Raw genomic sequence first — 25,350 nt, forward strand, 5'->3', positions numbered from 1 at the left:
CCCCACCCCCAACCTTTTGTGTGTCCTCTGAGGTGCTTCACAATGCCTTTTGTTATGAGGGGAAATCTTGTCAGGATTGTTTGGTTATTACTACCTTGAAAATCTATCACCATTTCAGCTTTTGGGGGAGAAAATAAGGCATACCTTGGGAATTTTGCCATTCTATACAAGACTGAACAAAAGAATGGTCATCTTTAAATAGTTTTTATTGGCTTTCTTAACCTGTAAGGCCTCTCAGAAATTATTATTCATTATGGAATTGACATTGTGTGGGCATTCCCATACTTAGTCTTCTATTTTAAGTAGATAGAATAACTAGCCAGTTAACAAAGGACACTTTAGTTCAGGAAATATGTTAAACCAAGCGACACCAATCTGAGGTCAGGCCTGCCTCTGACATTGCAGAACCACTCGAATCACAGGAAACTGAACTATAGATGCATCAACACGACTGAGTTCACTCAGTCAGTTAAAGAGGAAAAGAACTAAGCAATGACTCTTACAGGATCTCGTTAAGGTTATATAGAACTTTGTTAAGAATGTAGTCAGAAAAAATCCAATCTGACAGTCATCTTTGATGGGATAGTATCCTAAGAGAAAATAAGAGAAAATCCCATGAGGATCTAATCACTGCCATCCAGGTGGTTGCGTGTATGTATCTCAAGCCTGCCTGGTCGTATTAGTAATTATATCATTGTCACCTGAATCTTAATTTACATTTCTCCCAAGTCGTCTCCATGGAGAGCCAGAGAACACACACAGCCCCTTTTATTGCATTTTTCTTTTTATCTTTTTCACTTCAAGGAATGGCCTCAGGTTCCTTTTCTTGTATTTGGCAAAAAAATATTTCTTCCAGGTATGTCCTCTCTGCTTCACCTCTCTAAATTGAGGGTTTCTAAGTCTCTATCTTCCTTCACCCACATCTCAAACTGTCAACATTTCAACCCTCCTACTCTAGGCCATGAAGCAGAACTGCAAGATGTCCTGGCACAGACGTCCTAGAATTTATTGTGAGTAAAAATAATAAGGAGGCCAGCTCCTATGAATGTGTGCATTACTGCACTCCTGAAAAGGACCAGTTAACTCTTACCAAACCAGAGCTATTCCATTTGGCCCAATCCAAACTACATTTTATGTGTATGTAAGAAACAGCAAGTTGTCTTTTTCTAATTCCTGAAGGCCCGTCAGAGGAATGGGTATTGATTCTAATGAAGTGAAAACAATGACAAAAAAAGGACAGTATTTTAGAGCCCTTACTTATCAAACATCTTGAATCCAAGAGGAAACAATATCAAAGTCTTGACCCTGATCCCAAATCAAAGGCACAAATGTGGATGCTGACATTTAGGATCTCAAGGGTATGAGCAGCTCAGTGTCACCTTTTCTGCACCAAGATAGAAAATACAGAACAGCTGTCAGGTTTCCTAGGACATGCTCATGTTCTGCCATGTCTCACAGCAGCACTTCAATTTGTTTGTAAAATAACATTTAGACTTTTATTATAGTTAAGAATTTATTTTGCTATCCTATGAAGTTTCTTTAGTCAAAAAAATGCCAATATTGAAATACAAAAGCCCTTCTGGTTTTGTAACTATATTTACCTAGAAGAAATTATTGGGTACGAAATGTCATCAATTGTTGATGAAAGATATTATGACTAGGGGGTTCTTTAATTTTTGCGATAGAATCTAAGACTCAAAATTCACGTGCCATAAGGAAAATTATAACTAAGTAAAATTAAACTATACTGGAAATGCTTAACAACTAAGCCAAGAATAATAATTAGTTATTGACTTTATCTCCAAAAAGACTTGCTAGTGAATAAAATTTACTAGATGGATTGTTGATACAATATATTTAGAAAGATAATCCCTCAATTACAGACAAATCATCACTAAAGCAGAATATCAGATGTATGTGAGTTAATATTACCATCCTGAAATGCAGGATGACTTGTAGTCATGAGTACAATGAGGGTGGGAATTCTGTGGTATATTGACTCATAAAATCAGTAATTTACTCCAGTTCCTACAACTAGCCAATGATAGCATCAGGACTTGAACTAAGGCAATCTAGCTGCAAGGTGATAGTTAGTCATTATCCCATACCAAGTTATGTGCATAGCGTATTGTTCCTAGAGACAATGTGTGGGTGCTTTACAAGGGAACGTAGGGTACAGCAAAAGTGGAGGTGAGGTTTGAAGTAGTGTAAGGATGTGTCATACTTCTCACCACATTGTACAGCACAGGAGGATAAGTCTATAGTTAGGTTGTATGGATACAGCTGAATAGACATTAAATAAGTCCAAGTTCCTATGACTGCACTAAAAGAGGGACCACATATGTTGAGTGGAAGATATTTTCTGTCATAAGGTTTGATATGTTTAGAGTTCTAGAGTTGTAGACTGCCAATCAACTGATGGGGAAGACTATCTCTTTTAATGAAAACACAAAATCTTTATATGTATTGACTTATATCTTCCCAATGTTCTAACTGTAAAGCCAGAGTTCTAGAGCACAATGCACCATAAACAGTTCCCTTTCCTATTATCTAGCCTTTAGCTTACACTGTATCCCATACTGTTCATGAGTTAACAGATGCAGTCCTCCACAAATGCTAGTTGTTAATGATTAAATCAATGGGACAATGTTGCATTGTAGTACTTTAATATCTTACATATGCAAAGGAACTATGGGAAAGTTTTATTCTCACATAGATTTAAAATGCATGACTTGAAAACCCTGCAACTGACCTGAGATGCATATAAACCCAGCAGAGAAAAAAGCTTCATTGTATGATGACGAGTTGTCAGTCTGGGCGTAGACAGCATACACAGACATGTGTGAACAGGCACATTCCACATAGTCCGAAGCATCTTCAACCACTTTGCAAAACTGGCTGTCAGACAACCAGCTAGAACAAAACACAATAGTCACTGTTCTTTTATTAATATTTCAAAGATGTTAGGATTGTTTTAAAAGGAAAAATAACTAGCTAAAATTAAATGTTCTTTGCTCAAGACTTGAGCAGACTACATTTTCCAGAAGAAACACTAGAGAGAACATCTTGTCCAGGACATGATCCAACAGATTCCACCAAGACACCTTAATAAGCAGTGAACATACCAACCACACCTGCCAGGGCATTTGCTGTACCAAGAAAGTCAGCCCTCCCAGCAAAGGTGCAGCTGCCTTACCCATCCTAAAGCAAATGTCCTCTTTTCTGTCATTCAAAATTTCCCACTGTTCTGCATAGCCATGCCATGTGTGAATCCTGGCAGATTAGCGTAGCTATGGCTTCTATGAATCCCAACAGACTATCAGAACCATGGCTTGTGTTGTGTGATTCCCCATAACACAGTACAGTTGTCTGATGGTTTCTACTGCCACAACAAAACACCATGTCCAAAAAGCAAATTGAGGGGGAAAGGATTTATGTGGCTTACACTTCCACACTGCTTTTTTATCACCAAAGAAGTCAGGACTGGAACTCGGGCAGTCAGGAACCTGGAAGCAGGAATTGATGCAGAGGCTGTCGATGAGTGCACCTTGCTGACTTGCTCTACATGACTTGCTCAGTCTGCTTTCTTATAGAACCCAGAACCTCCATTGCAGGGATAGCAATACCCACAATTAACTCCCCCATTGATTGCTAATTAAGAAAATGCCTTACAGCTGGATATTATGGAGACATTTTCTCAATTGAGGCTTCTTACTCTCTGATGTCTTGAGTTTGTGTAAAGTTAACATAAAACCAGCCAGTATGTGTAGAGCTAACCCCATAGACTCATATATTTGAATGCCTGGAATTGGTGGAACTATTTGGTAAGGATTAATGGGGTGTGGCCTTATTGAAAGAGGTGTAGCCTGGTTGGAGGAGGTGTGTCAATAAGACTGGGCTTTAAGGTTTTAAAAGCCCATGCCAAGCCCAGTCTTCACTCTTTTTCTCTCTGTCTCTGTCTCTCTCTGTCTCTCTCTGTCTCTGTCTGTCTCTGTCTCTGCCTCTCTCTCTCCCCACCATCTTACAGATAAGATATAAGCTCCCGTCTTCTGCTCTGGATCCCTGCCAGGCTCCCTCTCATGATGGGAATTAAGTCTAACCCTCTGAAATTGTAAGCAGGTCCAAAAGTAAATACTTTCTTTTGTAAGTTGCCTTGGTCATAGTGTCTCATCATAGCAAAAGACCAGTAACTAACATATATTCTTTCCTATGATTCTATCCACGTTTTCCTGTTTGTGTTCTGAATTACATATCATAAATATGTTTTATAGGGAACTTCCAGTACTTCTCTCAGGGAAGTTTTCTTAGGGAAGTCAATCAGTGGCTGCTTCTTGAAGATGTTCCTTTCAATAATCTCGATCCCATTACTTTTCTAATGATGTGAAACTTCCCAATTCAAAATGCAGATTTCATCTTGAAACTTCCATTATGCATTAGATAATGAGGATTAGAAATTATTTATGAGTTATTATTATTATCCTTTGACTTACAATGGAGCAGGCCATTAAACACACTATTTAAAATGTGTGTTGCAGACATCTTTATTATATCTAGCCCACTGAACACAACTTAGCAATGCAACACACTTCCTTTTTTATCCTCATGATCATGTTGCTAAGAGCCATGGCTCACTGCCACTGTTCAGCATCATGAGAGAGCATCATATTTCAGCTCACCAGTGTCGGAATGATCAGAGTTCAAAATGTGAGCAGTTCCAATAAAGTGAATCATTTTGCATAAGCTTCAAGTACAAATTGTAAGTTTAACCATCATATACAGAGACCTTTCTGTATCAGGTTTAAGATCCAGCATTGGGCATTAAGAATTTCCATTCAAAATGTTTTGTTGCAGAGAAAGAGAAACTAATCCAAATGGATTGTTTGGTTTTCCTGTCAGACTAAACTTCAGTAATAAACAAAATCTCATAACTGGCATAGAGAGTTGACCCCTCTCCCAACACAACTGGACCACACAGCACTGACAGAGGTTTGAGTGATAGTAAGTTCATCAGGAGCCCAACTCTAGAGGTCAAAGAGACTCAAAGAAACACTCAACTTCTTGTTTATGTTATTATCTGAATTTATTCCCCAAATGTTCATTAAGTCAGCCATGAACAAGAATTCTTAAGCCCTGTTAATCCTTCTAAACATAAGGTTCAGACACTGAACCACAGATGACAGGGGTGTAGAAAGGAATTTTTTTCATCTGTAACAAATTAACAGATAAGTTCAGAAAAGTTATGTAACCTGAGCAGTACTTATAATATAGCCCTTGAGAATATCTATAATGAAGAAAGAATACCGTACTGCGCACAGAGTTCTACTACCAGCACAGTCCCCATTGAAAAGATGCTAGACTGATTTGTTCTGATCTACAGTAGATATTGTTCCCAGTCTGAAGTCTTCCTTGAGGCTACACTCTATGTGCAGCACAAGCAGGTGCAATGCTTCCAGGTAGGGAAGCAGCAAGCACTGAACGTAAGATTTATTAGCAATACCTGGCAGCAGCCTGATTCCAGAGGAGACACACAGATGTATGAGGAACAATTCTAGGCTCAGCTGCATAAATCCTGTAGACAACCTCGTTGTTGTTAGGCAGGGGTTGTGCACTCTGACCTTTCACAATCAAAGACAATACCTATAATGTCAGAAGAAACAAGAAATTTAATGATAATTTTCCAATTAGCATTAAAACTTAGTCTGCCAGTCAGAACTGGACTCCATTTCTCCAGTACCTTAATACCTATGGTGTTCTCTTCAGTCCTACTAGCTGGCTCACTTGCAGACCCTGACTGGCTTTTCACTGTCACAGCTTAGCTACAACGCCACATTTTAGATTTTAGCTGACAACACCCACTGTAAGTATCACAGGCTGACTTCCTGAAAAGACAGCTATGTGCCAAGATATTATTGCTGGAAAAGCTCTAGTTTTATACTTTGTTCACACACACACACACACACACACACACACACACCATAAAACATAAAGTAAACATTTCCACCTACATTTGAAGCCAAAAATTCTACAAATGGCTTATGAAGAGAGAATAATTTTCATGTACCTGACCAAAAAGAAAAAAGCTAATCAAATGTGTTCAAAATTTATCTGCTAAAGGAAGATAAGATAAAATATCACTTGATTCAGAGAGAGAGAGAGAGAGAGAGAGAGAGAGAGAGAGAGAGAGAGAGATTACCTTGTCTTTTAGAGCAGGAAGATTGTCTTCTGCTACGAACCACTGCTGGCTGCTATACTCCACAAACTGGACTAATGTGCATGCACTTTTCCCATCCGACATTTCTGCCTCAGGAACATCCAGTAACCTCTCTGGAATTTGAATGTAATCACCTTCCTTCCCTTCAAACTTGTGCCCATTGATTTGCTGAGGATTCCAGTGAAGAGCCAGAATTGACAAATATGGGCAACTGTCAAGGATGGTTTTGCTTCTACAAGAACAAAACAAGTCTCTGTTGAGTTGGCAGATATTTGTATCAATATATCAGGTTGTATTTGCTGTAATGTTTAAACTGAGAATTTTTCCCTTCATGTAGAACAATGACAGAACTAATCCTAATACTAAAAACCCATCTGCTTTTGATTTGCATGTGATTCTTATATCTCTCCACATCCTTTTGCCTGATCTTTTTTGTAACCTAAACCAGGAGTATCTGGAAGCTGTTACACGGTTATCACAATACAATAGGGGCTTGAAATGTACCTTTCTGTGTCAGTCTCAGGCTGTGGTAGAACAGGCTAAAGAGAGGGTACTCCCATCAGAGGAGAGCCTTTTGTTTCACTTAGAATCATTAAGGACGTACATCCACAGCTGGGTTTTCATCCCATCTCACCGCATGCTGCTAGCATACCAGAACCTTTTAATATAGCCATCCAGCTGGTAAGAAAACAGCCCCGAAGAATGGTCCTGATGCTTCTGATTTCTATTTTTCACAGCTCTTAGGGATAATAAGATTCTATGCTCAGTTAAATTGTCTTCTAATCTCAATGTGAGTTGAATGCATGTGGTCTTGGTTAAAGTACAGGTGATACGCAAAATCTTTACCAAGAATACTTGTGATTCAAAGAATGTGAATCTGTAACGATTTCCCCTCAAATATCCTGGGTTCATCATCTTTGCATTAGTGAACAGATACCAAAATCAAATAAATATGAAACCGGCCTTCAAAACGGTAGAGAGTGCATGCATACTGGGAGCTGTATCTGTCCAGTGTCAGGTTCTAGCAGTCACAGTGGATACAGACTATGTAGATGGACTGTGGATCAGAATGACACTGTGATAAGACCTACAGCCTAAGAAAGGGTTACGCTTTCTTAACATAAAAGGTAATGTTACATGAAAGGTGTGAGACGTAATAATTTCATGGTAGCAAGGCTCCTGAGCAAGCTTCATTAGGGCACTACCAGCAGCTAATCACAAGTGAGACATATCAGATTTACTATAAATAAACAAAAAAAAACCAAACATTTCCTATAACCATTATTACACATAAAATTCTCATTGCTTTTTGAGTGTGAGATTGGTAGTAGGTAACTCAATGTGCAAATAAAGGCAATTACTTTGTGTTTATTAACTCAACTTAGAGAAAAGGCTCAAGTCATTGTGGCTCATGACTGGGATTTACCTCCAACTTCTCACCCAACCAAGCAAGCGGCCTCACTCTACCATCAAACTGCTGATGGTGCTAAGAGCCAGTTTCCTTACAGTCTGTACCCCTGTGTCAAGAATATACATTAACTGCAAAAAATTGATTTAAACAAACCAAAGCAAAAGAAGCCAATCATGTTAAATCTAGTTTGTATACCATATACATGTATGTATACACATGTGAGATAACTGAGACTCTACATTAATCCTACAGATTTTATGAATGGCAGTGAAACAACTGCAAAGAAAGAACCAGATATAGCAAAGGTCACAGACATGAGAATACAGTTATATGCGTATTTTAAATCACTTTTGTCACGTTTTGTGAATGTGGGTGAGTGAGTATTAACAGGGCAGATATAAACTACTCCACAGTCCTACAAAGATGGGACCAACTCCTAAGGAGAACAAGGACAGAATTCATTTCATTTCCCTGTGAGTAAGCAAAAATTCCCTAATTTTTTTTTTCAATTTGATGAGAAAAAGGTATTACTTAAGTTTAGACCACATTACTTAGTTTAGAACAACAAAAAGTTAAACATTTTTTCCAGGTCAAATGATAATAATATTTAGCCTTCAACTGCACTGTGGATTGTGCATTAAGTAAAAGAGTCAAGGGAGCCTTTTCCTCAAGCTGTGTATCCTCTCTATATCAAGTTTCTTCCAAGGCTTATAGAACAGCACTTCAAGTGTTCAGTTCTGCTGTATCATACTGCAGGGCAGGCCTGGAGTTGGCCAGGTCAGCTGGAGTTGATATGGACACCATGGTGTCTGGTTTGATTGTTTTGTTTGTTTTGGTGGTTCTTTCTTTGGTTTTTCCGATTTTGGTTTTGTTTGGTTGGGAGGGTAGGTCTTTTTCAGAGAGAAAAAGAACATGAAGTTGGATGAGTAAGGACATGGGAAAGATCTGGAAAAACTTGGGGAGAGGAGAAAGAATATGATCAAAATATATTGTATGAAAAAAATTTAAAATAACATTACAGTACAATGAAAATGAACAAACAAACAAACAAACAAATAAATACAGTGGTCACTAGCTTTATATTCTATCTTGAATGTACCCATTTATCCAGGATGCTATGCCTCTGTGTCAAGCCTCCTATGTAAACACCTCCATTTGTAGGGGACCCATATACCTCTACAACCTTGTCAAAATCCCCTTCTTAATCTCTCCACTCAGCCTTCCCTATCAAATACTGTAGCCCAGGCATAGAACCCACTGCTAGGCACAAGAAAATCTATCTACAAGCTACTGCTGATTGGCATTGTTTCTAGGTGGTTTCTATCAATAATATTCTTGCTCAATTACCAAATTCTCCCATCTCAGCAGATGCACTTGATGCCAAGGTGGTGTGTGGAGAATTCAAGCAAAATGCTTAGCATGTTAGCCTTTAACAAAACAAATCAAATTTGACTGCCATTTCTATCCTACACACAATGTATAACTATTACAGGTTTATACCTTGAATGTGTCACACTTCTATGTTCCTGCCTGAATTTCATCCTTCATATTCTCTTACCTACTATCCTCTGAAGTTTCCCCTTTCTTTGCTTTCTTCTGTTCTTCAGTGTATGTGTGTATATATAAAATATTATATATGTAATTCATATTGAAAATATATCAAAATTCTCTCTCTCTCTCTCTCTCTCTCACACACACACACACACACACACACACACACACAGGTTATACTCCAAGTACATTCTGTGGTCTCAATGCAAACAACTAATGCATGTCATTAGTTTCTGTAGTCATGGTTAGGCATACGTAAATGTCACTAAGTTTGAAATGTCCCGCATTATCTCAGGTGGACATTTAGGAACTATGGTAAGGACTGGAGAGAAGATGTCATGAAAGATGCTCGTGGGAGGTTTTTCTGATTCTTCAATGATTTTCACATTAGGAAAGTATTAGTCCCCAGCAGGTTTTAAAGGAGTGCAAGACACAGAGATGTGGGGTGGTTTCTAACTTCCCCACATGCTGGCATGGATCTGTAATAAAATTTTGAGCTATAAGTTTGTTTTAATTGCGCTTTTGTGACCACACAGCCTGGTAGCCAGGAGGGACTATGAAATCAAGCAGGCCTACGGTTGTGCATGAGGCTCACCGTGAACTACTCATTTAAACTGTCAAGGTGAACACTCATTTAAACTGTCAAGATGAATAATAAAAGCCCCAACTATACCTTTCAATAGCTAACCTAAAATAAGGATTCATAAAATATACATACACTATACACCAACTTTTACACATGAGCCTTATACACTTTTTAGTATCATTCTATTTCTAACTATGAAATAGTCATCCATAATATTCAATGTAATGCAGTCTGGATTTAGCACAGATATAATTAATATGACTAATGGTCTCTGAATTTTATACCTTGCCTTTTCTATGTAATTTACTGTTTTGAAATTTCATGTGTCTACAACCAAAGAACTAATATTCAAAGGTTTATGTAATCAACTGATTTCTTTGTTAGTTTGACAGAATTCATTATTGAAATGACTCGAGCTTATTGAGATTTACTAAACACTGATGATGATTTTTACTGAAAATAAATAATAAAGTTGATAGCATTTATACAAATATTCTTAAACAAATAATTATTAAGTCATAATAAAATGGCATTTATTGTTTTCGGGTAGTGTATATCAGCAACATGAAAATCAAGTTGGATTTTAATTTCTGCCTGTATTTAATGTCAGTGGATTTTAGGCTGTCAAATACAAATAAAACATTTTGAGGCCTTTGGACTAGAATAACCCCATTTAGATTATGAATATAATTTTATATCACTGTGCACAAAAATATTAATCCATGGCTACATAATTAGTTATGTGGATACTAATGACCATGAGCACATCCTATTTTGTTTCTCTTGCTAAGCTTCCTGCTATAGAGCCCCAGCCACACAAAGATCCCTTTTTGAGAACTGCCTCCCAGTGGGAGAAACATCTGAGACTTAAGGCAGCATAAGCCACAGCACAAGACTGGAAAACAGTGTCCTTCCTCCTCAGACTGTGCTTCCCACACACTGAATAAAAGCAGGGCAGACGAGATGATATTTTATTCTTAAAGATGCTTTTAAACAAGAGCACTGTAGTGTCGATGGGACACATTCATTTTTTCTTGCCAGGGCTGCCATTTTCTTCTAATAATTGGATTTATTGGCCAACAGATGCAAAGTACTAATCATATGCTCTGTGTATCATCTCAATGTCAATTTGCATCACACAAAACTTGCAAGCCATGAGGCTGATAATTTTACAAAATACTTACTTTTCACCAGGTGACCCACAGGTAACATCAGTCAGCAGAGAAAAGGCAAAATGCTCAGCCACCTCTGCAAAGTGGCTGAATCCTCTAGTGTCTCTGCGCTTTGGGTTAATTAGAACACAAAGGAGTTCATACAAAAGAGTTCGGCTTTTGATACTGAAAGCTTGATTTTTTCCTTCCATCATTATCTGAAAAAGAAATCTAAGAATTAAATTATGTATTCAACAGATTACTTCTTAGGTTATGTATAATATATACATTATGTATGTTTTTCATTAATAATCATTGACAGTGACTATAAATGTATCTTTTATTTGCCAAGCATTGTCATCTCAGAGGCTTATTGCTGAATAAGCTCCTTTCTAGTTCTTTCTAAACTGGCTGGCTGATTCAATTCAGCTGTTCTGACTCAAATTCCTCTCCAAGCTGACTTTTCACCAGAAGACTGAAATCTTTCTGTCAGATGTTTCTCTGATTTATCACTTTGTCTGCCCCTCAATTAGCTGTCACTTTCAAAAATGGCTGTTTCCTTCTACAAACTAACTTTACCTTCATTGTTTGGGATTAAAGCTGTGTCCTAAGAGCACATCTATAGTCCAGCTAGAGGGATTAAAAGTATGTGGCCTGTCTGCCTCCCAGCAGGATACACAGACCAAGAAAATCTTTGGAAGTGATCTGCTGCCAGATCACCCATGTTGCTGGATTAAAATTTCTCTACATCTGACAAAAATGTAAATAGGAAGAATTGAAGAGAAAATGATATCAAAATTATATTTTAAATATATCCATTTCCATCTAAAAGGCATGGATGATCATTGACAAAGAGAAGGAGTAATCATTAAAATACTTTCTATTTAAATATTACTTAAAGTCCTAAATAGTGGTACACATCCATTAAATTAGCTGCATTAGTTTACATCATGAATTAAAATAAACCACATTTTTAAAACTACTACAAGAACTCATTATTTCTTTAATGAATGAACAACGAAATAACTATCTCAAAAATATGTCATAACAGAGATAAGATTGCTTTTAATTATCTGTGTTTCAATGAGCAAATGGTGACCACCATATAATATTGAATTACAAAAGCACCCCAAATGAGAAAATTTTCTTCAATGAAGAGCATTCAAGGTATCGTGGCATCCTGCCTTTTCACATGGGATTTCCTGCCTTAAAGGACTGCGTCGCTACTGGAGGAACAAGGACAACCTTCTTGTTCTGTCATAGTCTAATGGATCTGGGAACCCGACTTCAGAGTCACTGGTGTACGGTTCATCCGCTGTGCCTTTTGCCACTCCCACATACTCTATCACTCTGTGATTTATTACAGTAATCAAGTCAGGATATCCTTGAAATGATTGCCTTTTGTCCTAGCAAAGAAAAAATTAATGAAGGTGTTCTCATGTTATCTCCATTTTTTTTTTGCAGCTTTGTAATCTCACATTTTTAAACTAACACCCAAACTCAAGATCTGAATTTATGAGATTATCCATTTCAAAGATAACAGAATAGTCTACATGAAAAATCTGATTAAAACAACAATACAAATTTGATAGTACAATTACAAATGAATAGTACATGGCCTGTTGGGTACAGAAGCAAGGAGACTAAACAAGACAAGCAAAAGACAAGCTCAAGAGACTCTCTCAGAGCTCAGATAGGTGACTAACAAGATGATCGTAGGATGAATCCCTAAGACATGCCATAGAAAAGCAGATGGAAGAGAAGATAACAGATCCTTAATGAGTAGCACAAGTTATTAAACTTACAGGTGCAGAAATTGTTTTATACCTGAGAAAAATTTTAAAACAGACAACATAAGATTACTGCCAGAGCTATGAAACTACAATGTGAGATAAATGAGAACCAACTAGGAATGGATAAGCAAAAGTTCATCTTGATGTTAAACATTTCTGAAAGAAAATGTCAGAACAATAGGTGTACATTTTAAGAATTAAGGTTTGTTCCCAAGAATTAGACAGATGTTCAAGTTTGTATTTATGCTCAAGGGAAACAAAAAGTTCACTTAAGTAAAATAACAACAACAACCCAGCCTGTTCTTCTAACACTGGGTTAGTATAGGCACACTGTTGCTCTTAATAATTTACAAAACTTCTCAAATCTCAAGTCATAGGCAGATCTTATTGTCATCTTTATTTCCAGTTAATGAAATTGGGGTAGAATAAGAACAACCAACTTGACACAGGGCACAAGTCTTGGTTATGAGCCAAGCTCAAGATGTGCTGGCCAGCCATCTGCGCTAGCTTGCAGTGTCCGCTGCTACTTGTCAGACTGGAACAATACAACTTGAGTTAGTTCACTAGCCAGTCTGTAAAAACACTAAGTGAACACACATCAGTTATTAACTCACGACTCCTTTTGTCTTACTGTGAAATTATGTCTAAAATAAGAAATGAACTTTTGACAATACAGTCATGAGTGTATCAAAAAGGATACATTCTGATTTTGTCATCAAGAAGACAGCATACACTATGCTTCCACAAATCTCCATGGTTCATCCACCATGTATACAGGCTATGTAACACTGACTGTCACTTCCAGGCTGAAAATCTGCAGGGAATGTTACTATACTGGATTTTGCATGCAATTATATATATGGTATTTGTGTGTCCAAACATAGAAAAGGCACAGTAAAAATGGTGGTTAATAGAAGGTTTACAGTTTCTTTTTAATATTGTGAAAACAGTTCTGTACACACAATTCATCGTTGACTGAACCAGTGTGCGACTCCTGAATGTTCTAAGGTATACTAGCCCCACTTTAATGGCTGTTCTCTTTCCAATTTTTAAAATAATAATGCTGAAATAAACCTTCACATTACATATATATTTACATATTATACGTCCCATTTGTTATTCTAGAACACAACTCTCATTAGATGTTCACATGAGCATGCTATTAGGAGCTCTGATTTAAGAATCTCAGAGTTGCTCAAACTTTTACCCAGCCAAAGATAATTTGCTTATTTAATAAGTTTCACCAATATTCAAAACAAAATAATGACCTATGCTATTGTGCTATTTGACAATTTTATTGAAATAAGTGTTGATATAAGCATGAGCCACCAATACTTGGCGTAAGTATTGACTGAGGTTTTGTTAGGTACAATCTCTGTATGTAGTCCAGATGAGCCTTAAACTACTTCTCAGCTGCCTCTGCCTCCTGCCTCTACCTCCTGATTCTATGGCTAGAATGCTGGAAATGCTAGAATGCTGGAAAATGCTCTCATATCTAAATTTTTATTTATTTTACTGTATGTCAGTGCTTTATCTGAATATATGTCTGTGTACCGTGTGTGTGCCTGGTGCTCACAAAACCAGAATGAGACATCAAATCCCTTGGGACTGGAGTTACAGCCGGTTGTGGGCCACCACATGGGTGTCAGGAATTGAACCCTGGTCCTCTGGAAGAGCAGCTAGTGCTCTTAACTGTTGAGTCATCTTTCCAGCCCCCTGTCATATCTCTTTAAAGTGTTGCCTTTTGACTGATGATAACACATGGTTTTAATATATAACTTAATGATGCAAACAGAGCAGCACAATTCCAGCCTATCAATTTTTCCTTTAAAATATTTGGAATTTTCTTCTTTATACATTAAAATGCAGTCTTTACACATGGTTTCTTTCTTTTTGGTCAAGACCAAAGATGGAACTATTGTTCCATCTGTTTCATTATTTGAAGTTTTAATATCACCATTCCTTTGCATGAACTCTATCTTTAGGGTGTCCTCTACATAAAATGGCAGCCACCTCTCTGTGCTTTACCATGGATTGCCATAACCTTTTCTATACACGCTTTATAATTTTCTATCCTTCAGAAATCTGTATATCAGTGCTTTGTCTGCACATGTGTCTGTGTACCACGTGTGCCTGGTGCCTACAGAAACATGTAGAATAGGAATGATACTCAAATATCCCACTGAAAACATTTTCAGTAATTAAAGGTCTTTATGAAGGCGGCTCATAAGGATGGACTCAGAAATTTATGCTTGTGGATAAATATATTAAAAAGACATTGTTTTGATAAGAAAGCTTAAGACAAGCTATAGAAATCTTTTCCTTCAGTAATAATAGTTTTTAGCTATCATTTTCACTTATAATCTTGAACTTTTATATTTCTATGGAGTTACACACTTTGTAAAAGAGTAAATAAATAACTGGTCTCATATAAAAGCTAACTAGAGCAAGTCCACGCAAATGGCTGCCTAAAATTCTTTGGCCTGTCCTTATTCTTACTTTTCAACAAATGTTTGCTGTTGGATTGTTGGATTCTGGCCATACCAACTTACTCACAGTTCCCGGTCTAAGAGCAATGACGTCAAACAGGCCTCACTCTAGAAAAAGTACAGGCCAGGTGTGAGGAATCTCACTCTTATGGTTAGAAATTTTATTTTGTTCTTATTTCATAGTAATGGCCCTTATAACTGGATGAGGTATCTGTTTTGATTTGGGCTTTGTGACCTTCTCACTGAGATGTGAGCTTACATCTCCAAGGATAGCCTACCTTTTCCATTATGAGCATCACAGCACTGAGCTGCTCATCTGTGCTCTCTGAGGCTACTTGCAGGTTGAGGTTGAGGAGCACTCTGTTGAGAACATCTTCATGTAGGGGCTGATGGAGCAGGTCTTCAAGCCCCCAGACAGCTTGTGAATCCACATCAGAGACAAGGGTGACGTTGGCAGTCCCATACACTTTATCAATTTTAGCACCACCTTTTGGATCAAAAAGCACAATCTGAAAGCGTTTAGGAAATTTATTTAAAGATCCTGTCTCCGGTGTTAAGACAACATCCAACACCACACTTCTCCGGCCAGGCTCGAAGACCAGTGTGCCTTCTGTCCTCACAAAGTCCTTCCCAGAAACAGCTGGAGATATGAGGACCCGACCAACTGTTTCAGCACTCCTCAGCTCCTGAAAATTGAACAAAGGCAGGAAAATGAGGCTACAATGTCTATAAAGTTATCCTAGTATTATTAAACTAATTGGCAGTAACTACACTGCCACTAAACATGGACTTTATACTTCTCTTAATTGCCTTCAAGAAGCTAAACAGAGGTTAGGGAGCAAGGTGCTTGCTTGCACTGAAATGAGACAAAGAGAAGAACTAGACCTGGAGAGACACCGTTGTCTAGACAAGACTCCGGTTATGAACACAATAAATGCTATGTTTTAGATTGCACGAGCTGGGAAACTGAACATGGGGGTTGAAGAAGAAATACTTACATTTTAATCTCACCTGTAAATTTAGGGGCAGGGAGAGCTGAAGGCAAAAGGCAGGGAGGAAGAAGGACCTGGCTCTTTCTTATCCTTCAGGATGGACATGAGCTGCTGGATTGAATCTCTAAGCAATGTGTGCATCTGAGTTTTTAAATTATACTTGTGGCAGAGGTTTCAGAAAGCTCAGGATGAATATTCCAGCCAAGGAAGAGACAAAATAGTGTGTCTTTATTTAGTAGTGACTAAGGATTAACTTCCTAGTACAGTCCAGCAAGGATGTTGGAATGCAGAATGGATGGGTGCACTACTGACACTCCCAGATCCCAAGTTTCAGGCAGAGGACACACAGTATAAAATGGAATTACTACTATGTTGCTCCATGGTCTTGTGTGAAGGAAAATAAGACAAAGTAAACACAGAGACACAAGGTGATTAGTAGGGTGCAATTATAAACCAGGATAGACATGGAATCTCAACAGAGGCCTCTTCAAAGGACTGTCCACACACTTATCTCAAGAGAAAGAGTCTGGATCTAAGGAGAAATATTCTAGGCAATGAAACAACAATTTAAAAGGCCCCGTAGAGAGAACAACCCTACAAACTGATAGAAAGAACTCAAAGGACTGTGCGAATAGAAGGGACAGTGTTAGACCCTGACACGAGGAGTGGATGGGGTCCACACATGTGTGGACTGTCACTAGAAACTATGGAATAGAAACAGGAGAGTGGGGCATTTTATTAAGAATTCCATGAATGCTCTGGGGAATATGCATGCTAATCTCTAGTTGGACTAAGTACAGAGACAGGGAGAAGAGACACAAGGCTCTGAGAAAGCTCAGTCAAGGGATACAGGGGTAGAAAGGCTCAGAACGGAACTGTGAATGCAGTTAATAGAGTCTTCTGATATATTCAGCAGGGCTGAGAGGACTGAGGACAGTATCTAACTACTGAACTATTTCAGGATATTTGATCACACTGTGAACCTGGACATTGTGAACTATGGGAATCTGATTCTAGCTGTGGCTTGGCCTTTGCCCCTTTTCTGTTTACTGTAAACAAGTATTTGTGGTGTGGTTTGGCCTGGCACACAGCTTTGATCAAAGTGCTACATAAAATCAACAATAGGAAAGAGGTGAAACATAAGTGAACAGAACACCTTTGAATTGAGGGCTATTTAAGACAGTGTGAAGAAGGAGAAACAGTGTCCTCCTTCCAGATGTCACTGGAGTAGGAAGGTCAGCTAGGTGCTTTCTCTGCCTCTGAGCTAGCAGGCTTTCACAATAGCTTCTGATTCCTGAGTCTTCATTTGGTAAAATCAAACATTTGAGATTTAGTTTTTTAAATCTACACTGTCCTCGATGTAGGAGTTACTATGTAGATGGTGGGAAACCAGGAAAATGTTACTTATGACACACACAGTCTGTTGTGTTTCCTAGACGCTCCACTGAAGATACCAACTTAGAACAGACACACAAAGGAGTATGACTCTCCTTCAGTGCTTTCTCTGGGTTATGACATATGACCACTTCAAGTGACAGTATCTAAGCATGGTCAACTGGACTCATTTAATGAAGTATAATAGAGTAAGTGATAGTTTCATCAGTTCAATTAACAAAAATTAGAAATTCTGTCTTAACGAGAGCACAAAACAGATGGATGAAAGGAGTTACGTTGAAGCTGTGGTAATTGTATACATGGAAAACACTATTGTATATTCTTATGTTCTAAGCAAGTAACTCAGGGGCAGGGAAGCAAGAACAATACACAGAGTTACCTGAGAAGTGAAACCATGATTTGTGATTTGCTTGTTTTCTATTTTTTTTATATTATTGTTCTCTCATACAATATATCCTGATGACAGCTTCCCCTTCCTCCACTGCTCTCAGCTCCCACCCTAGCCCATCCACCCTCCACTCTTCCCAGTTCCCCCACACACTCCCTCCCTCCCCAGATCCACCGGTCCTCCATTTCACATCAGAAAAGAGCAGGCCTCTCTGGTATATCAACTAAATATATCAGAACAAAGTGCAATAAGACTGGGCGCAACCCTTCATACCATGGCTGTGTGAGGTAACTCAGTAGGAAAGAAGAGGGTCCCAAGACCAGGCGAAAGAGTTAAGATAGCCCTATTTCCACAGTTAGGGGTTCCACAAAAACCCCAAGCTAAATGACCACAGCACATGTGATGGTTTAAATATGGTTGACCCAGGGAGTGGCACTATTAGGAGGTGTGGCCTTGTTGGAAGAAGTGTGTACTGTGGGCATGGACTTTCAGACCCTCATCCTAGCTCCTTGGAAGCCAGTCTTCTCAAGGTGCCTTTAGAAGAAGAGGTGGAACTCTCAGCTCCTCCAACCCGTGTCTGCCTGGAAGCTGCCATTACTCCACCTTGATAATAGACTGAACCTCTGAACCCGTAAGCCAGCCCAAATTAAATGTTGTCCTTATAAGAATTGCATTGGCCATGGTGTCTATTCATAGCAGTAAAACTCTTGCTAAGACAGCATGTGTGCCTAGGACCTAGCTCAGACTCATGCAGGTGCTGTGATAGCCTCTTGGGTTTCTGGAAGCCTCTATGAGTCTGACTTAGTGGATTCTGTGGGTTGTGTTCTCCTGATGTCCTTGACCCTTCTGTCATGGTTTCTGACTTTAAACTGACCTTTTTGATTTAATGTGTGTCTGCATTTCTATGATGTTGTGATTTTCATATGTGAATGGAATCTTTCACCCTATAATTTTGGAGACTTTTTTGTTTAACATGGTCATTAGAAAATTACACTGCCTGATAGGTATCTTGATGACTTGTTCCTTACCACACTTAGTAGGAGTCCACAGCTCATCTAGCTTTTTGCCAACTGATGAACAGTTTTATTATAATAAGCTACAATAGACATTTATATAGAGATTTCTGTGTGAGTAATAAGTTTGCATTCAAATAACTGGTCAAGACAGTTATTGCATGGACCTGTATAATTCACGTATAGTTATTTAAGAAACTAACAAAATATCTTTTAGATGGTTATATCATTTTACAATGCCACCAGCAATAAACAAATTAGCTAGTGTCTGTTCTTGCCAGTATTAGGTATTGTCACCGATTTTATGTCAGCCATTATGAAGGTTCAGATAAACTCGCTGTGGCACACTGAACATCTTTTATATAGACATGTACTCTAGGGCAGTGTTGTGATGCACCACTGCAAACAGTTGTTTCCTTTCTCTTTGTTCTGTTCCTGAGGTTGTCTAGGCTATTTTAGTGAGTATGTCTACACGTAAAAATCCTGTTTGCTATTCTTTATGCCCTCTTACTGCCTAAGAGTTCATCTTTGCTTATTGAGACAATTTCTTTCACTTTTTTATCTGCTGATTAAAGCATGTTGCGCAGCTGTGTTAGAATTTTACTATTTCTCATATTTAGCTCATTTTACTGCTGACGTCTACTTATGATTGCTTTCCAGTCCGTTTTAGATCATGCCATACTTGATGAGACAGATCACTGTTGACTGCTACATGGATATGTATCTTATCTTGTAAGACTCAAGTCATTGTTTGTTTATTTGTTTGTTTACTGGCTTATTTTGACACTGCTGTGACCAAAAAAGGGAAATATTACTCCTGACAGGGAGAGTGCAGTTTTCCTTAACTAGGTTCTAAAGTAGATGGAAGGAGAGCCTTCTTTATCGTTAGGTGGAGTGAGAGCAAATCAATAACCTCACCTCTACAAATATCTCCTCTGAGAGCCTCTCCGCCACCACCCAGTGCTCGCCACTAACACTGTGCCAACGCCGAGCACCTTAGACAGTGGGCAGAGGCCTAACTCTCCACCAGGTTCTCTGACATGGCATGCAGAGACCAAGGTTCCTGGAGAGGATACAAATGTATATTCTCTCTCTTTCTCTCTCTCTCCTTTCCTCCCTCCCTCTCTCCCTTCCCAACTCCCCATCCCCAGCACCCTGGCTGACATGGATAACATCGAGTAAAATTTGTCTGGCAAGTTTGACCAGAGAATACAAAAGATTTTCATCTAAAAGCTCCCTAACTTGCTTATCTGTCCCTCCCTGCCCCTTCCACTACAGAATACATATCTGTATGGGGTGCCCCGATCCTTGCATTGTGCACGTTATATCTGTATGCGGAATTATGTTATTTGCGCTACAGACATCACATCTATGCAGGGTTCCCACTAATTACACTACAGACATTAAATCTGTATGTGGAAGTTTGCTCCTTGCACAACTGACAGCACATCTGTATACATTCTTTTCTTATTTTTTTTTCTCCATTACTGAATCCATATGGCAAGTTCTTCAGCTCAAAACCTTGGATATGAGGTAAAAAGGGAGCTGGGGAACTTGCCTTTCTAAGTGCTATGTGTGCCCCAGCTCATCTTTCCCTCTCTAGTTTCAGAGTCTTCTAATATTATTCTGTGTAACTCCCAGGGTCTGCAGTTGAACTCAGCAGGAAAGGCATATCTGCTTTGTCCTCCCAGAAACAAAATCCCCATTTATGGGAAAAGTCTCTAATTCCAGCCTTCACTTCCATGTAAAAACTGTAACAATGGTGTTGGCACCACAGCCCTGAGTCTGTGATCACGGGGGAGTGTGTCTAGTAATAGGAATAACAAGGATGTCTGCATGGATACAAATATCCATCTATGGACTCTTAGAGCCTCTCATCTGGGCATGTGAATTTGTTCATTAAAGTGCCTCCGATATCTTCATTGTATGTTTTACATCCCCGGTTCCTCTTCTTCTCCAGACGCATGACCTGATAATATTCCATGAGTGAAGTGTGAGCAGGAAACACATATTTTTACCATTTATTTTTGTATCATAAACATGCTAAACAAAATACTAAAATCTATTATGAATAAAAAAATTTCCTTGTTTGTCATATTATAATACTATACAAAATGAAGTTTAGTTTTAGTGTTCCCCACAGCAGAGAATTGTGCCTGCTGTTATCTGAACTCCGCCTAGCAGGTTTGTGGGGCAGCTCCCACCCATGATTCTAAATCTAGCCTCCTATTGGCTGACTCTACCACACTAGGCATACATATGCTTTACTGTATGTATAAAATGGTGGATTTGTTTGAAGCAGCCAATGGTGGTAAAGAGGAAAGACAGAAGTAATGGGGAAAACAACAGAGACCTGTAACTTCAGCAACCATGCTTTAGCAGCATAGATAACATTATTTTTTGCTGTATTAGAATTTTGCTGATGAATCAAAAAAAAAACACTAGTGCTGAAAAGGTATTTGAGAGCATAGGATGTGCCCTCTTCACGTGCTCATCTGCTACTTTACACCTTCATAAACCCAGTCAGTCTTTCACTGGACACCATATGAAAGGATGGGTGGGCGGGAGTGCAGTTACCTAAAGCCAGTGCTCTGTACAACTTAAGTTCAGTCAGTACTCAAGGAGCTGAAAAAACATTTCAGCTAGTTCAAATGTAAGCTGTAGGCAACATAAGCTCTTTGTTCAAGTGCAAAGAGAGGCAGTGGAAGAAGCATGGGGGTACCGCTGTAGACATGTGACAGATCAGACTTGCATGGGACACCTTGATCAGACATCAGGCTACCAAAGCAGAGCAATCAAAACAGAAAACATGGAATTTTAAAGCACCACCTTTTAGTGTCGAGGGACAGGCTAGGTGATGTAAGGAGAAAACAATACAACACACGAGTAGCCAGTGATCATCATATCATCAGAAAACATTGCTTAGTTACTGTTTCATTACAATCTCAGCATACATGGCTCATATATGACTATACTTTGCAAGCCTACCTGGGTACTAAAGTTAACAGACATCATCATTCCTGTCCCAGAATCTCTGGCCACCTGCAAACTGATCAAAGTAGCCTTCTTGTGAGCCACTGCCAGCCGAGAACCCACAGAGAAGGAGACAAGGCTCTGAGGGTCACCACTCTTGGAAACTTTAATCCGAGCAAACCTGGCGCTGCTGTTTATAGCTGCCCCAGCAGTGACGTCATACAGCTCCACAAAGAAAGGCATCTCAACTTGACGCACCTGATAGTGAGGAAAAGAAAGACTTAACTATTGCAAATATATTTCTGTTTTTATATATTTCTATCACTAAGCCAGGCTACAGTTCATTTACAGCATTATAGAAATGAATATACACATGTATACTTTGTGTGTGTGTGTGTGTATGTATGTGTGTGTACATATGCATGTAACAATAATAATCAAAGAAAACAGAGCCTATCAACTTGAGAATTGATGGGAACATAAGAGGAGTTAAGGGAGGAAAGGTACCTAGAAGGGGATGGAGGGAAGGAAGGAAGGGAGAAAGTGACAAAATTCTATTTCAATTAAAAGCATGTTTAACAGAAACAAATATATAGTTAAGAAAACATTTTATATAATTACAGAACTACATTTTTACATTAAATCACTATGGAAACTTTTTTCCACTTCTTTCTTTAAAACTTCATTTTCTTATAGTGGGCTTCTCTCTGAAGGATAAATATCTGTGGTGGTTTGAATAAGAATGATCCCAATGGGCATATTTGAATGCTTAGTCACCAGGAAGTAGCACTATTTGAGAGGATTAGAAGGATTAGGAGGTGTGGCCTTGTTGAAGTAGATGTGGCTTTGTTGGGGGAAATGTGTCACTAGGGGAAGCTTTTGAGGATTCAAAAGCTGATTCTATACCTAGGCTTCCTCCTTCTGTCTATGGATCAGTATGTAGCTCTCCGCTACTGCTCCAGTGCCATGCAGGCTGCCATGCCATGCAGGCTGCCATGATAATAATGGGCTAAACCTCTGAAACCTTAAGCAAGCCCCCCAATTAAATGCTATATTTTATAAGAGTTGTCTTGATCATGATGTTTTTCACAGAAATAGAAAGTGATTAAGACATGGTCCAAAGACAATAGTCCTAAACTCAACAAGCAAATGATGAGTAAATAAATGTATCCACACAACCAGCTGACTGATGAAAGCAATAAACTAGTCAAATACTTTTCAATATAAGTAGATCTCAAATATGGCAACAAGAGATAACATCAGGATTCATAAGGATTTCATAATTAGATACACATATAAGATATCTTAAGTATAAAAATAAAAGAGACATGATGTTTACTCCACATGGTCAAAAATATTTACATAAGTATTCAAGGCTTAAACAAAACATCACGCATTATATCACACATTTTCTCAACAGTGATATCAGGTAGAACCCAGGGCAGAGTGCAGAGTTACATAACACTGTGGGTTGTAAGAAAAAAGGGGGAGGGGAGAATTGAACTTTATGAGACTTATTTATTTATTGTTTCTTTTGATATAGGATCTCATGTAGCACAGACTGTCCTTGAACTCAGTGTGTATTCAAGGATAACCTTGAATTTCCTAAAGTTCCATCTGGTCTACCTCTCAAAGGCTAGGATCAGGTATGTGCCAACACTTCCTGCTTATGTGGCATAAGGCATCAAACCCAGGGCTTTGTTTGTGTTAGGCAAATACTCTGTCATTTAAGCTACAACCTTAGCCCCCAATTTTTTAAAAGAGTGCTTAAGTTTTAAACAAATATGAGGATATACTGATAACAAGTTCTGAAATTTCATATAATTTTCAAATAACATTGTATTAAGTAAAAATTAACTCTGTTCATGCTGCACCCTTGTTTTTCTCCCTGAAACCACTCATTTTCTAAAGCCTGAATTGCTTTTTATAACACATTGTCAATCATCTGTTTTTACAAATGGCTTAGTCTTACAGAGAAAAATCTAAAATGATAACCGTGTTGTTAGCATCTTGGCATATCCTGTTAAAGTGACTTGATGTGTTTTCAACTGCACGTGTCATTGTCTAATGGTACATTAGGCATATTTTTATCTGCTGGCAAGAGCCTAATCCATCATTTGTTTTGTGTGATTTGAATGAAAATGAAACAAAACAACAAATCCTTCTATATGATCCAGAAAAGCTCCATCCTAGTCACACACTAAATGCTCTTAATCTCATTTTCAATGTTTAAAAGAATGTGTTTAGCTATCCAACGACATATAAAATTCTTTACTTTTGTCAATACACTGTCCGTAAGTGTTAGAATGTGGACATAAGTATTCTTTCCACTATGAGAAACTATAGTTGGCAAAAGCAGGAAGCTGAAGCAGTAGAGAAAGTAAGGGCAACTGTATTCAAGAGCTAATATTCCCTAATGGCCCTGGGAGCTTGAATTCACAATAGTCTCTTTGAAGTGAGGATTTTGGCATATTACATTTCAATAGACACTCTTGTCTTTATTTTCCAGTAAAATATTCCTTTTCATTGTGATGATGATTAGGACATTACTTATAACCACTTACCATCAAAAGAACGTGTTGTAACCTAAGTAAAAAACTATCTAAAAATTGAATAGTGTACAGATGGGTGCCTACATATAATTAGACTCGAGACAAAAAGAATCCTCCAGTCAGGCAAAGAAATGCTCTATTCAGACAATGTGCCTGAAGTCTATTGAGGAATAAGATTTAAAGATCATATCTGAACATCTCTAGACTCCTAAACATGATGGGAGACCTCACATGAACCCATTGCACATGTAACTGCTGTGGGACCCTCTCATACTGGGGCATTTGTACTTCAGAGTGGACTGTTGCTCTAACTAGTAGAACATTCCTCTCTCAGGAGTCAGAACTGCTCAGAAGCAGAAATGTAAAACCCAAACATATTTTACCTAAATATTTTTCTAAAGGACATTTTCACTACTGTCTAAATGCTTCACTTTAAATAGATTTGGTGGGTTAAGAGCATGCCTGCTATCTTAGTTTCTTTTCCTGTTGTAATAAATTAATCTGACTAAAGCAACTTAAATAGCTTATTTGGCTCACAATTCCAGATTACAATCTACAACTGTAAGTAACTCAGGGAGGTAAGAAGTTGAAGCAATTAATGATGTTAGATCCACAGTCAGGGGCACAGAGTATGAATTAGCGCATGGATGCTGGGTCTTAGAGCCTTCTCTCTTCTTTATTCCATTTAGAGAACAACCTATAAAATGGTGCTGCTCATATTTCAGGCAGTTCTTCCTGCCTCAGTCAACCCAATTAAGAAAATGCTCACAGGCACACCTACATGCTAACTTGCTGTAGAAAATTCCTTATTGAAACTTCCAAAGTGAGTCTACATTGTATCAAGT

The 25,350-nt window shown here is 38.4% G+C and overlaps 1 protein-coding gene across 1 annotated transcript in view; it reads right to left on the bottom strand.

Moving 5' to 3' along the window:
- The window catches only part of Adgrv1 (adhesion G protein-coupled receptor V1), a 543,344-nt gene that overhangs the window by 273,914 nt on the left and 244,080 nt on the right, over positions 1-25,350 (bottom strand). Inside the window, exons 77-82 of the mRNA XM_028760109.1 lie at positions 21,969-22,211; positions 15,471-15,878; positions 10,944-11,128; positions 6,194-6,443; positions 5,498-5,637; positions 2,753-2,913 (exon numbers count right to left, since the gene is read on the bottom strand). Of these exons, the coding sequence (XP_028615942.1) occupies positions 2,753-2,913; positions 5,498-5,637; positions 6,194-6,443; positions 10,944-11,128; positions 15,471-15,878; positions 21,969-22,211 (1,387 nt within the window). The remainder of the gene's footprint in view (positions 1-2,752; positions 2,914-5,497; positions 5,638-6,193; positions 6,444-10,943; positions 11,129-15,470; positions 15,879-21,968; positions 22,212-25,350) is intronic.

The sequence above is a fragment of the Grammomys surdaster genome, unplaced genomic scaffold, assembly GCF_004785775.1.
Source record: "Grammomys surdaster isolate TR1022 unplaced genomic scaffold, NIH_TR_1.0 126391, whole genome shotgun sequence".
Classification (NCBI taxonomy): Eukaryota; Metazoa; Chordata; class Mammalia; order Rodentia; family Muridae; genus Grammomys; species Grammomys surdaster.